This window comes from Falco punctatus (genome assembly GCF_963210335.1).
Source record: "Falco punctatus genome assembly, chromosome: 2".
Classification (NCBI taxonomy): Eukaryota; Metazoa; Chordata; class Aves; order Falconiformes; family Falconidae; genus Falco; species Falco punctatus.
Window position 1 is genome coordinate 91,972,540 of NC_137581.1, and position 14,231 is coordinate 91,986,770.

Sequence of the window (14,231 nt, forward strand, 5' to 3'; positions counted from 1 at the left end):
CCTTAGGACTGTCAAATTTCAGCAGCTTTTCAGGCAGGCACTTGAAATCTAAGTTGTCCTTGGTCTTGATACTAACAATCTGTCTGGTTTAACCTGGACTTAGATCTGTCTTATTTCACAGATTTAGTTGGTCTGTAACCCCTTCCTCTGTGTGCCTGTTTGCACGCACATGCCAGAATCCTCCCACAGCTGTGTTCAAGGTTCAGTGCAAGGCCTCAGCGCTTGGATCATTTAATCTCTAACTGCACAGACCTTCCTTTGCAGCTTCTTTTTTTTTCCCTTGACCCATTCACTTTTTTTTCCCAGCCAGTATCTAATTTTGAGGGCAGTTTGGTTGTTTCTTTTACTTACTATAGTTCTCTTTAACATCTCAAATGCCTTGATCATACATTAAAAAATGCTAAAATAAACTAAATTTCAGTGGCCATCTGTAAATATCAAATTATACCGAGTTACTGTTTATATATATATATTAGATAAGTTTTTACTACAGTATAAACAAATAGAATGTACTGTCCAGTTTTACCATGCAGCTTGTTAAAGTAGTTGTATGTTGTTGTGTTTATTCTCTTCCTTCTGCAGGAAATTGATGGGAAGGCACTACTCTTACTGAGGAGTGATATGATAATGAAATATATGGGACTGAAGCTGGGGCCTGCCCTAAAGTTGTGCTACCACATTGAAAGACTTAAACAAGGAAAGTACTAGCCAGTGGGGATACCGCAAATATGTGTGTTTGTGTCGCACTAAGCTCTCAGGTTCACAGCCATTGCCTTTATTTGAAACTATTTTGCTGATATAAATCATCTTTATTTTTTGAAAGTGTTCTCAAAATGGAAAAAAGACATTCAGGATAAAGAGGGGGGGTCGGGGGAATCTGTATGACATCTTAGAAGTGTTCAAGGCTGGGTTGGATGGGGCTTTGAGCAACCTGGTCTAGTGGAAGGTGTCCCTGCCCGTGGCAGGGGCTTGGAACTAGGTGATCTTTAATGTCCCTTCCAACCCAAACTATTCTATGATTTTAGTGTTTTGCGAACTATTTCAGGAAGTTTTCAGGGAAGGACAGTTGATCGTACTGGGGGCGGGCAGGTGAGGTAACAGTGCTCTCTGAATTCTGGAAAGTGCATTCTCCGTTACAGACTTCAGCCAATGTGTTCATATTCAGAACCAAAACAGCTGAATCCCAAATGAAAGTAATAAAACAAACCAGCATCAGGTGTTAATACTTTTTATAGGGGTGATTGTAAACTTTTATATTGCAAGAAAAATTTAAAATAGAAGATCTCATCTCTGTAGCGAATACTGTGTCTGGTCCTCCAGCAGAGTAGTACTCTAGTATATTATTCTAGACGATTCTTCCTAGATTTCCATAAAGGGAATAGCCATATGAATTGGTCACGGGGGATGGAGGTGAGGGGAGGGAAGGGTTATGGAGGAGAGGGTTTAATACAAATATAAGCTTTTATAAAGTGTGATTATCAGTCCTTTGGTAAGTTATGAGGACAAATGTACGGTATATTGTCAATTTATGCAGACAATAAATATTTCTGTTTCATGGAAGGGCATATTGGCTGTATAAACAGCCATTTCTGGGACAGACTGACTTAACTGGAACAATGCATCCACATTTTAAACATTCCATCTTTTTGCTGAGTTTGGCATGGATATGTGTGTTCATGCTTTTTTTATATATACATGTGTATGTGTCGGGAAATACATACTATATATATATATAAAAATATATATACACACTGTACATATGTATTCAGTTTTTTAACGTGTACTTTGCACTGTGCCAGAAAGAACTGTACAATTCCATGTTGGTTTTTTACCAGTAAATTTAGTTGTGTACTACTTTCATTAGCACCTGTTTAATTTGTTGTCCAGTCAGAAGGTGACAAACAATCAAAAGGTGGCTTTATTCATACAGGTGAGATCCCTGTACTATGCAATACTCTTGGTTATTCATCCCTTAACTCTGAGCCATATATTCTGGTATATTTCTGGAAAGACACATTTGGTTCTGATGCTTTGGGCTTGTATTTCCTAGAAGAAAGTGCTACTATGTAACCGATATGCCCTTTTGGGGTAAAATCGGTGCTGTTTCTATAAGCTGCAAGAATGAGTGGTGATAATAAAGCAGTTTGTTGTCACTGCCAATTGTAATATACATCAGGGACAAGAAAATACACTTTCTTTGTAGGAAACTGAATGTACTATATGTAATAGTGCAAGTGATAAAAACTGTTTCCTAGGGAAGGTGTAGTCCTAAAATGGTAGGTTTTATTGTATTTCTTACTGCCTTTTTATGTGAAAGCATATAGTATAAATATATTTCTTACAAATTCCTTTTCTGAAAATGCCTTGCTTTACCAATAGTCTGATACTCCTCAGGTTTCAGCAGAGATACTGCTGCAAAATAATAAATTTTGTGGCTCATAAGTGTCCGAGTATTTTGTTAGTTTAAGTGACTGCAGTGCAATTTTAATTTAGCAAGTCATTTGGACTTGGAGATATACATCATTAGACACTTGACACTAAAGGTTATCTATATCTATTTGTTTTGCATATCTTTTGTGGTGCATGTGTGCTTAGATGAATAATACAAGGGTGTTCTTTATAGTAAGAAAAGGTCAGAGCATTGATTGAAGAAACAGAATATTTTCTCTTTGTGTTGGGAAAATACTGACTTGATTGTTGGTGTAACCATATGAAAGTTAGTTACATATTGAGGAAAACAGCATGCCCCACATGTTCAGTGTATTATTTATACCTTATTTCTTCCACACTTTATTATGCTGAATTTCAGAGTTCTTTAGCGTAAAGAGATCTCATACGATTTAAGTGGAAATAATTGACTGAAAACACTTTTCGTTTTTTATGTTGCCACTGGCATAGGAAAAACAAAGATGTTTTAAGTTTTGTGTTTTGCCTTTATGGAATGAAATTTTTTTACATGGCACTATTATGGGTATAAATATTTGTTCGAGGCTTTCTGTGCACTCGTGTGCACAAGGATTACTGTGCTGTTGCAGTACCAGAATTTCACCTTGTGCTATAGCGTGAGATTCAGGCATTCAAAATTTGTAGCAGAATATAATTTTTATTCTTTATTTTCAATGGGATGTTCTTATCTATCAACAAAAATAAAACGGTTTGTTCATTGTTGTAACTGTCTTTTTTGTTTGATGTTGTGCATATGTGTGAGCGCTGTTTGCGTAGGCAAGGGTAGCTATCTTATCTGGCATTTGGCAGCTCTTGACAGTTCATGTAAACATCTGATGTAAGGAAGTTTTAATCAAAAGGGTAAAATCATTCTAACGCTGTTTATCTGAAGCAATGTTTGAACTTGGGTTGGTCTGTGCTTTCAAAATAACAGTATAGGAATATATTCAACTATTTAGTTTCACATATAGCATTTTGCCACTTATATATCTTACAGGATTCTTATATAACCACTCAGGGGAAGAGACTGCTAAAAACTGTTTTTCCTGTGTTCAGAGGAAGACCTGAAGTATTTTAAATCAGAGCAGTTGATGGCAATAGGTTTCAACTTCATACACTTCATGCTTTTTTATTTCTGTGATACAGAAATCTGTTCCAGTGGCTGTTCACTTGCAAAGCAACTTAAATTGGGTTAATGGTAACTTCAAATCCCTCAGAGACAAAGTACGGAACTTGGAAGTTGGTAATGACAATAGTCCAGAGGTATTTTGCATCCGATATCTCTCAGAAGATACTGAATTATCTTTTTGGTGCATATTTAATGAAGATGACAACGTGATGTATTCTTTGTTTCTCTGAGTTGCTTTTTTATCAACAGGAATTCATCTGCTTATCTGGTTCTGTATCTTTCAGTCATCTTGCAAGACAGTGCCGTAACTCCTCAGTACGTCGTAAGATTTCTTCTGTTTGAAATTAAAATGCTGATGTCTGGGAGGACTAGCAGCTCTCACGATTCTTGTCACAGAAGACCTATGCAATATTGAAATTGAAGAGTGCTGTATGGCAAGGTGAATGCATGTTGCAGTTGCCATCACTACACTTCTAACAAGTTTGTTGTGGCTGTATACATGTTGTAGGACTTTCTCGGGAATGACAGTGAAAGACAGCAACATCATGTTATAAATGTTGGCTCAAAGGATCAAGGATCCTCTTCCCCTTTTTTTATTGCTTTTAATAAAGGCACACCATTTCTTACTTCAGGTGGTAGACACAGGGACAAAGATGTTCATCTGAATGCCCATGATATTCTTCCTTTCCAGTCACTCAGGGATGTAATTTGCTGAAAAGCGATGTTAACCTTCTCTGTAACTCTGTCAGGTTTATGTGAGTCTGTGGATGTGATCATTTATGCCCTGAATGTGATACAAAAATTCTGCATTTGATTGTCTCGAGTATTCCTGTAGGGGAGGAATGAAGCCCTGGGTAAGGGTGACCAAAATCTTGATGTTTGAACCCGGTCAGATGAAACACATGGTTCTTTGTGCTTATCTTCCCTTTAATTGGAGGTGAAATTCAGAGAACTGAAACATGGGTACACTGTTGAATGAATAGTTTCTCTTCCTCCTTAACTCGAAGGGCTCCAGTCACCTTTTCCTGTTCATGCGTTATTCTGGTGGGCCAACTCAGGATCATGTTTTCCTTTTAATTATGAGTAGCTAATAAAAGTCTATTCATATGTTTGTATATTTGACTCTATAATGTAAATGATTTTTAATTTAAATGGCCTGACATCCAGAATCAAGCAGTCAGAGCAGCCTGTGTCCAGCCACCTTGAAGCAGAAGCTGGTAGTCCCAGTTTTAAGATAATTTAGGTTATACTATTTATCTATTTTGTTTCCATTTTGAGCTGACTGTTGGGGGTTTTTTCTCTTCTGCATTATCAAAGTTTATCTTAAGTCTGCTTGGTGTTTTTGTCTAGGACACTTACAAAACTTTTATTCATGGTTCTCTATACCAGTTACTCTGAAACAATATAATTTTTTAAAGCTTTTTCTGTAATAGACTTAAAATAGTAACTGGAAGTGAGGAGTGTATAGAAAACAATGCTACAGGGAAAACCAAAAATACTGCTCAGCATGGATGCGAGAGTTTTCAAATTAAATATAGCAGGTTTTGTATCTACAGCTTTTTGTGTTTCTAGGTTTGTCTTGGATTTGCCCTGTTCTAAGTAAGAGTTGAGGAGTGCATCACAGAATCAAGGACTAGCTGAGGTTTAAAGATACCTCTGGAAGTGATCTGCTCTAACCCCCCTGCTCAAGCAGGTCCACCTAGAGCTGGGTGTTCTGGACCAGATGGCTTTTGAGTGTCTTTAAGGACGGAGACTCTGCAGCCTCCCTGGGCAACCTGTGCCAGGGCTGTCACCCTCGCAGTGAAGAAGTGTTTCCTGATGTTCAGCGAGAACCTCCTGTGTTTCAGTTTGTGGCCGTCGCCTCTGGTCCGGTCACTTCATAGAGCCTGGCTCTGTTCTTTTTTGCCCCTTGCCCTCAGGTATTTCTGTACATTAGTGAGATGCTCCCAAGGCTTCTCTTGTCCAGGCTGAACAGTCCCAGCTCTCTCAACCTTTCCTCGCAGGAGAGATGCACCAGTCCCTTCATTATGTTTGTGGCTCTTTGTTGGACCTTCTTCAGTATGGCTGTGCCTGTCATACTGGGGAGCCCGGCGCTGGACCCAGCGCTCCCAAGTGTGGCCTCACCAGTGCTGAGCAGAGCGCAAGGATCACCTCCACCAGCCTGCTGGCAACGCTTCTGCTCATGCAGTCCAGGGTACCATGAGCCTTTTTTGTGGCAAGGCCACATTGCTGGCTCATGTTCAACTTGGTGTCCTCTAGGACATGCCAGGGCCTTTCCTGCCAAGCTGCTTTCCAACTGGGTGCTGCCAGCACATACTGGTGCCTGGGTTTGTTCCTCCCCAGGTGCAGGGCTTTGCATTTCCCCTTGTTGAACTTCCGAAGGTTCCTGTCTGCCCATTCTCCTGGGTGTCAAGGTCATTCTGGGTGGCAGCATGACCCCCTGATGTATCAGCCCCTCCTGCCGGTCTGGTGTCATCTGCAGACTTGCTGAGGATGCTCTGCCCACTCCTACATCATTAATGAAGATGCTGAACAGGACTGAACCCAGTACTGACCCCCGGGGTGCTGTGCTAGTGACTGGCCTCCAGCTAGGCTTTGTGCCATTGGTCATCATCCCCTGGGCCTGGCCATTCAGCCGGTTTTCTACGCAAGCGTCTGCTTCTCCAGCCCATACGTCAGCAGCGTGTCTGTGAGTATCTTACGGGAGACGTTGTCAAAGGCCTTCCTGAAGTCCATGTAGACAATATCCACTGCTCTCCTCTCATCTGCTAGGCTGGTCATTTAATCATGGAAGTTTATCAGGTTGGGCAAGCATGACTTCCTCTTGGTGAAGCCATGCTGACTATTACTGACGATCATCATGAGGTATGGCTGACCAGCTAGTAGTTCCCCGAGTCCTCCTCCTTGCCCTTCAAGATAGGATGGACATCTGCTTTCCTCTGCTCTCCAGGCACTTCTGCTATTCACCATGATCAAACAAAACCTATGGAGTGGCCTTGCAATGTCATCTGCCAGTTCCTTCAGCACTCATGGGTGCATCCCATCAGGCCCCTTAGACTTGTGTATGTCAAGTTTGCCGAAGTATTCCCTGACCTGATCCTTTTCCACCAAGTGTCCATCATTCTTGCTCCAGCCTTTCCGTCTGGTCTCTGGGATTCCTGGAGCCTAGTCTTTCTAGTAAAGACTGAGGCAGAGCAGTCAAAAAGTGCCTCAGCCTTTTTCAGCTCCTGTATAACAAGGTCCTCCATCTCATGCAGCAGTGGGCCCACATTTTCCCCAGTCTTCCATTTGTCACCTATAGAGCGTAGTCTGATTTAATGCAGTATCACGTAACAAAACACATTTTTAAAAGAGGATAGAAGTATTTTTCCTGTGATTGGCTAGCTAGTTATGTAATAGAGTAAATGAACATTTAATTCCAACATTAGATGTGTGAACCTGTTCTAAATGTTATGAGCATCTTCATCTTTCTGCTGCTCTTTCTGCTGAGTTGAAGCTGTGTAGAGTTAGGCGGGTTTAGTTTAAAGGGGAGGGGTGGTGGTGAGAAAAAAGAGATTCCCTTGAGATCAATTTCAAAGGTCATATATTCCTCCTCTCTTTTTTATTACATGTAAAACTATTGGAGTGAGCAAAAAGTGCTCGTTTGGAACTGCCTAAGAGTGATGCAGGGAGGCAGAAGCTGATTTCATGTCCATTTCAGTAGTGAAATGATAGCTGCTTTTTTCTCAAGCTTTGTTTATAATCTTTTGCTCTGTAAAGCTTGCTAACTAGTCCATAATCCTGGGATTGTGTTCCCCAACTGTCAGTGTTCCTGTTGTTTCAAAGGTCACACAGAGCTATTTTGAGACTATCTTCTTAAGATCTGAACAGTCTGTTATAAACGCACTGTATGTTGAGTCTGCAACTATGAGGCATTTTATAAAATCTTGTCATTTTCTTTTTACAGTGAGTACTTCAGAGGTGGTTTGTTTTTATTTTAAATACCAAAATATTTTGCTACTTTCTTCTCTGATGGTTTGTCCTAAATAAAATCTCATTGCTGTGGCTGTGTAGATGATGGGAGTCCTATGTGTACTTAAACTATGCTATCAGTGGTCCAATAGGCTTTTAAATCCCTCACTTACATGAATCATCCATCCCTGTCCTAGCAGATCATTTTGATTAGTTGTAATTTGTCCCATTTGAATCAGAATTAGCTTCTACCAGCTCGAGAATCTCCCAGCTCTGCTGTACAAGCTGAGGAGTCCTGCATGAGCTGCTTCTCATCGTAGCTTTATGGACCACTGCTAGTTTTATTTCAGCTTTCATTATCTGCAGGGGAATTGTTTAGTGCTGACAGTGAAGGCTGCGCACCTTGGCTTCTCTTCTTTTTAAAATATATTAAGACATTTTCATCCACAGAGATTCACTTTTCAGCCTCTAAAATCAAAGCCCTTCCAGGACAAACAGTATGAGCAAACAGATGCCAGCACAAGAGGAAAGGGAGATTGCATCCCATGTTGTGTGAACAGACAAATACGAACAGATGTGCAGCTTGAAGCTGGCAGAAACCCTCTTTGCCAATGGTTCCTTTCTAGTTATGACAGCTGAAAGAAAATGAATACACCACAAAACCACCATGATAATTGCTGTTATCCTGCATTGGCAGTCTCAGCACTGAGGTCAAGAACTAGAAAGGCAAAGACTCATCTACAGGTGGAAGCTGAGGCAATTGGCCAGGGCACTGGGAAAAATCTTTATGAATGGTGGCACATCTTAGAAAGTCTGGTGTTCAACCGCAAAACGCCATAATTTTGCTAGATTTCTCCCTTTCTCATATTTAGGGTTTTTTCAGCAGTTATGGAGGCACTCTGTTTTCCCAAGCACTTGTGCTAATGCTGTCCGGATCCCTAAGAGTGGGAGTTTTCAGCCAGGTCTGGACTCTTCTTCCCTAAACGTCCGTCTATCCAAACCAGTGCTGCCAAACAGCTGGTCGTCTTATTGGAGACCCTTTTGAGGGAAGGGTCTTTGCATCTGCTTCTTACTCCTGCATGTTTCAAAAAACGAGAAAAGGACTTTGCAGCTTGCTGACTTTATCTTTGCAACCAACTATTGCTACTGATTTCAATCCTTGCCTGGGAATGGTGGTGGTGCTCCGTTATGAACAGATGCCCATCACCTGGGCAATGCCACTCAATGTGTGGTCTGCAAAGTGCTTTTCTGTCTGTCAGCCTGTCTCTCTCTTTTTAAGTCTCTGTGCTTGCATGAGCAAAATAGCAAGGACAGAGAAATTAATAAATAAATGGCTCAGTTTTAGTATGCCCTTGGTTTATGCTTGTGCTTTAGGGGTGCGGTCCTAGCTAGGTCATTGTAATGTACATGGGAGATGCTGCTTATTGGGCTCAATGGGCAACGTAGCAGGGTTAGGGGTTTTAGTGGTTGGTTGGTTTCAGGTTGGTGTGTGTGTGCGTGTTTTGTTTGGGTTTTTTTACCTGAATACCATCAGCTGTTTATTTTCAAGAGACCAGCTCAGCCAAAGGAAGCATATTACTTTCATACCTCTTTGTATTCACCATGTATTCACCATAGTGTATTAATTGTAAACTCTCTTTGTCTGGGTGGTGTTTGGCTACGGGAAATGAACAGGTTGGGGAAAGTTTAAATGTTTTGAAAGAAAACAGAAATGGAAGCCTGGGATGAGTGATAGGGTTTGTGTGCAATAAACAACAAGGGAAGGAAAATATATGAAGAAGGAAGTAATGGAAAATCAGAAAGGAGAAAGAAAACCAGGTGGATATGCTAACTTAAACTGTTTCAGATTTGGATGATTCAGACTGTTGAGTCATGACTAGTGTCTTTGAGTCTTTGTGTTGAGCTTGGATTTTAAAGAGGAAAGTTAGAAATTAACATTTTGAACCATGCCAGGTATATGAAGTATTTTATCTTGACATGATTTCATTTGAAAACGTGGTCTGAATCCTTGTAATTCCCTGCCCAATTCTTGGGGCATCTTCTCTCTGTCCTTAAATTGTTTTTTCCTAATTGAATGCACTGCTACTACCAACTCCCTTTTGATGTGATTTCTTAAACACAGACCAGTTGGGGAGCCAAAATCTAGGAATACAGGATTTGGTTTAATTTCATGTAACTTCATGTGTTTATACCAGTTGTCCAGACCCTTTCATGGTAGTCCGTGGAGGTCTACTGACCGACTTGAGGGTATGAGTGCTCTGACCAGATACCAAGCAACATCTGCTTTACAAAGAGATGAATAGCTCTCTTGACTCTATTGGTTTGATTGACTAGATTTCCAGTATCTACCGTGGGAGCCTCTCATTTCAGCATGTGAGCTAATTCCCCACCTAAAGTGCCGTTTGTTGCAAGTAAGATGGAACAATCTCCTTACTTGAGCCCTTCATGGTGTTCAGAAGGAAATGTTCAGGTGCACTTTGTACTAACCAAGAAATGCTGGCTAGATCCTATGGTCCGCCACACAAGGGATCTCACTCAAAAGTCCAGATGTCATAGAATCATTTAGGTTGGAAAAGACGCTTAAGGTTATATAGTCCAGCTGTAAACCTAACACTGCGAAGTCTGCCTCTAAACCGTGTTGCTAATCACCACATCTACGTGTCTGGTGCTGAGCAAATGCCCCACCTGCAGTTTTCTGAAAGAGGTCCTGTTTCTGCAGTGCTTATGTCTGCTAGCATTTGCAAGGTGCCTGCCAAGGCAATGCTGCATGTAAACGTTGAGCCTCCAGCTGGTACGTCTTTGACCTGGATTTGGACGAGTGGACACAATGTGAAACTCATCAATCTAGCCCAAAAAGCGTATCCATGGAGAATATTTATGCTCTTAGATCTTCATTGTTGCACAGTTAGAGCATTGTTGCATATCTCTTGTTTAAAGTGGCAAAAGGTGGACAAGAACATGTAAATATTCTGTTGGTCTTTTTTTAACCTTGCTCTGACCCCCCTTGTACACTAATACAGAGCGTGCTAGCGTGAGTGAGTACACATGCCACACACATGAGTGTGGCACATGCATCATCAGGCTTTAAAATAGAGTGTGGCGGCTTTATGCCATCATAGTTGAGTTGTGGAGGGTCTTTGAAGGGCAGGCATGCGCTCGCTTATGCTGGGCTGTGCTCTGTGGACCAAGCTTTCAAGGTACTTGTTTTGAAACTTTAGTTTTAAGAATGATAAATCCACTTGATACCTTTATAAATGTGCATGCAGGTAGGGTTGGGGATTTTTCTCAATAAACAAGAAATTACTTGTGTACCAGAAGCCTTAAAGCTTAATAACGGGACTTTTAGGGGTTTCCTTGCCATACGTAAACTCCAGAAAGAAGGACCTCCTTGTTTTGTGTCACAGTGACACACCCTTGGTCTGTGAGATGCCAGACTAGGCCAAAATGTTGCCTAGCTTCAGTTCTTAAGCAAAGAAAGATGGGAACTCTGTTGATGAGGATGTGGTGGAAAGGATGATATTGAAACAATGCAGAAAATGTGAGCATTTTGAGACAGCTGTGGTCTAAGGAACATTAGTAATCCCAGGAGCTTGGGGAGGCCGAACACAGGCTGACACAGGGATGCGATGTGTCTGTTACCAGTGCTTCACTGGAAACACATGTGTCTTAACAGTGAAAACTAACGTTTTACCTGGAGAATAGTGCTCCCTTCCTGATATTTCATTAGATTGTGCCCTGCAGTTTGCTCTTTTGATTTTCCCCTCTTAGTTTGAAAGTATCCTAATAATTTCAGTACCAGGATATTATGCTATTATTCTAGGAGTAGTGCTAAATATTTTAGCTATTAGTAATTTTTCTTCCCAAACACGAAGAAATGTTTCAGATGGTTCAACAACAGAATGGATTCTCCTAGCAGGGCTGCGATACCAGGATTTTAACAACTGTGGAAAATATGTTTTCCGCACTAAAATTGGGGGATTTGCTTGTGTGTGTAGGACTGCCCCACAGTATGCTGAGTTGCAAACTTCAGTGTTAAGGGTTTGTGGTATAGCCTAAGAGAAATGCAAGTTTAAATGAGAGGATGGGGAAGCATCGGGGAAAAAAAGTGAAAGATGAGTGAAAAAAGCAAACTGCACAAATTAATGTCATTAATGTCATGATGGCAGGCTGGCTGCATTTGGGAAGGCAGGAATCAATCCCAGCCAGGGAACAAGATCTTTGACTGAGACCTTCAGCATATTTTTACAAACTTGAGCACAAAAAGAAACTAAAACATTTGGCGCCAGGATATTATGCAATGTTGTTTTATGCTGTTTTCATTGTCTAAGATTCTTCATGAGGGCTGTTAATGAGTTGCTTATTGTTGTCAGATCACTGTCCTGAGGTGCCTCTTGTGCAAGTGAAGGGGCATGGACAGTCACTCTCTATAGTGCTCAGTGGCCACTTCTGAGCCACTCAGTTTCCCCTGAAAGCTTTCACATGCAAGAAGTGTGTGAAGCTGCTCTTTGAGCCCCTGTGGGTCAAACCCTTAGAGGGATACTAAGTCTGCAAGGTGGTGTAAGAATGCCAGTGCTCTGGGGCAGCTGAGCAGAAAATGGGTAGAAATGGTTAAAAAAGTTGGCACTGATCAGGAGACATATTGGCATATCAATGTTATAGCAGATAGGAGCATGGGTGGTAGGAAAGCCTGAGTCACACACGTTACTTCAGGCCCATGACATGCCGAAATGGGCGCTTTGCTGCTCTCCTTCCCCTCCCCTTCCCGCCCAGCTGGGTTTGCTGCTGCTCTTCCCCGTCACCTGCTGTGCCCGGGCAGGAGCAGGGAAGCCACGCTGCCTTGCGTGCTCTGCATGAGTGGGATTTGATGTAGAGTCTCCCCTGGCCCTTGCTTCTCAGCTGCCTTCAGCCCAAGGAAGTGTTACCCTCCACGCAGTGCTCACCTTTCTTCCTGCTCTCACTAAGCCGAGTGGCCCAAGAGCCTTATCTTTGAAGCCCACACCTTCCTTTTCGCTGTCTGTCATCTGCCTATGGCCAAGGGCTGCAGCTGAGCTTCTCGCTTTCATTCTCTGGCTGGCTGCTTGCTAACTTTAATAAAGGTGCGATGCTAACAGGCCTGGAGGTGGCTTTTATCTCTGCTTCCACTGCCTGCTTTCATCTCTGTGTTTTCCACCTTTTCCTTGTGCTCCTAATTGTCTGCTGCTCACCTGACTGCTTGTCTGTTCTCTCAGCCTAAAAACTGCCTAATCCAGGTGAGTTCTCTGGCCGAGAAGCTGCTCGCGCTTCCTTTGCATTCATTTCTGTTGCTAACAGCTGGCCCCATGTGCCAAAGCCTCAGCCATGCACCCCTGGCTGCAGGGCTGCGCCTTGGGCAGCGTAGGGGAACGGGACCGGCTGCCCCACGGAGGAAAGCTCCAGGCTGGAACATCTGAGCTCTCCCACCCCTGAGGCTGCCATGAACCGTGGCCTTCACCCGAGATGCACAGCCCTGCTCCCCTCCTTGGATTCGGTGTCTGGCTCCCTGTGAAGCCCCTGCCTGATGGGGGGAAGAGGGCAGAGGGGAAGGTAACTCACCCCTGCAACCCTCTCCTCTCTCACCCACCCCCTAATAAAAGCCCAAGACAAAGTCCAAGCCAAAGGAAGCTTGGAGCCAAGGGGTGCCCTTGAGGGTCTGCACTGCTCCTTCCTCTCCACCTTGCATATACTCAGCATTGTCAAACGTTGTCCTCCTACCATTACGGCTTAATGACTTTCCCTTCAGCTTCACAGGAGGTATTAATGTCTGCATTAACAGCCACCAGAAATGGAAGCTCCATATATCACGAGCGCAGCTACACGTCCTTCTCCTCATACAGAAGTTTCAGAAGCAGTTAAAATGTAGCCCTGTAGAAAATTAATGGCCCAATATACAAAATCTGTAATTGCTGCTAGAGGCGAGGAGGTGGAAATGCTCAGTCTTGGTATAATTAAGTACCTTGTTCTGTGGCCACTTCTCCCGTGTGTCAGTGGGATGTAGGATTTGTGCTTCACACACGAGGGATGGTGGGAGGCAAATGGTCCCTACTTAGTGTTGTTTGCCCAGCAGTTAAGCTTCAGGAGAGGTGCCGGTGTGTGGCTTCTCTTCCCATGCGCAGCCTTGAAGGCTGGGGTCACAGGAAAGTGTAGCAGGGTGGGAGCAGGAGCTGCCCTAAGCCTTCCTGGAAAGGTGCCGATCAGAATTTTCCCCCCTGCCATTGCCATTTAAGCAATGGGAAAGCCAGGCACTGGGTGGGTGACCTAGTCTGCTCTGCCCGTCCGTTTCTAGTGGGGTGGCTCCAGCCTGTGTTGCCTTGCGGCAGTGGGGATGGTGGTGGTGACCAGCAGTACCAGGGAGCTTGGCCGTTCTGGAGACAGCCCCGTAAAGCTGGGGATGTAAAGGAGGTCGCTAGGGTATTTGGAGCCTGCTCTGGTTTTCCTCAGCCCTGTTTCAGAGCGGGGAGGTTGCAGTTACTCTTGTGACGGTCTGGAGGAAGATGCAGCCACAGAGGCTGCTGGTCTGGTCTGCCTTTATAACCGGTACCAGTTGGCTTTAAGCTGAATGAGTTGCCTGTAGGCATCAGGTGTTTTGACAGTGCTTGTACGGGTTTATAATGGCATAAAGCTGATTTAGCCTAATTTGTTGTCAGGGTTTCTGGGGCTTGCGGTCTAAATGCAGTTAAACCAGACCACT

General features: G+C 43.0%; 1 protein-coding gene across 8 annotated transcripts in view; it reads left to right on the plus strand.

The window, feature by feature from the left end:
• The window catches only part of SCML2 (Scm polycomb group protein like 2), a 96,373-nt gene extending 90,360 nt beyond the window's left edge, over nt 1-6,013 (plus strand). For all 8 annotated transcript variants that reach the window (XM_080377139.1, XM_080377140.1, XM_080377137.1 and 5 more), the window contains one exon: nt 583-6,013. In XM_080377139.1, coding sequence (XP_080233265.1) covers nt 583-708 — 126 coding nt within the window. In that variant the 3' untranslated portion in view covers nt 709-6,013. The remainder of the gene's footprint in view (nt 1-582) is intronic.
• The last annotated feature ends 8,218 nt before the right edge of the window (nt 6,014-14,231 follow it).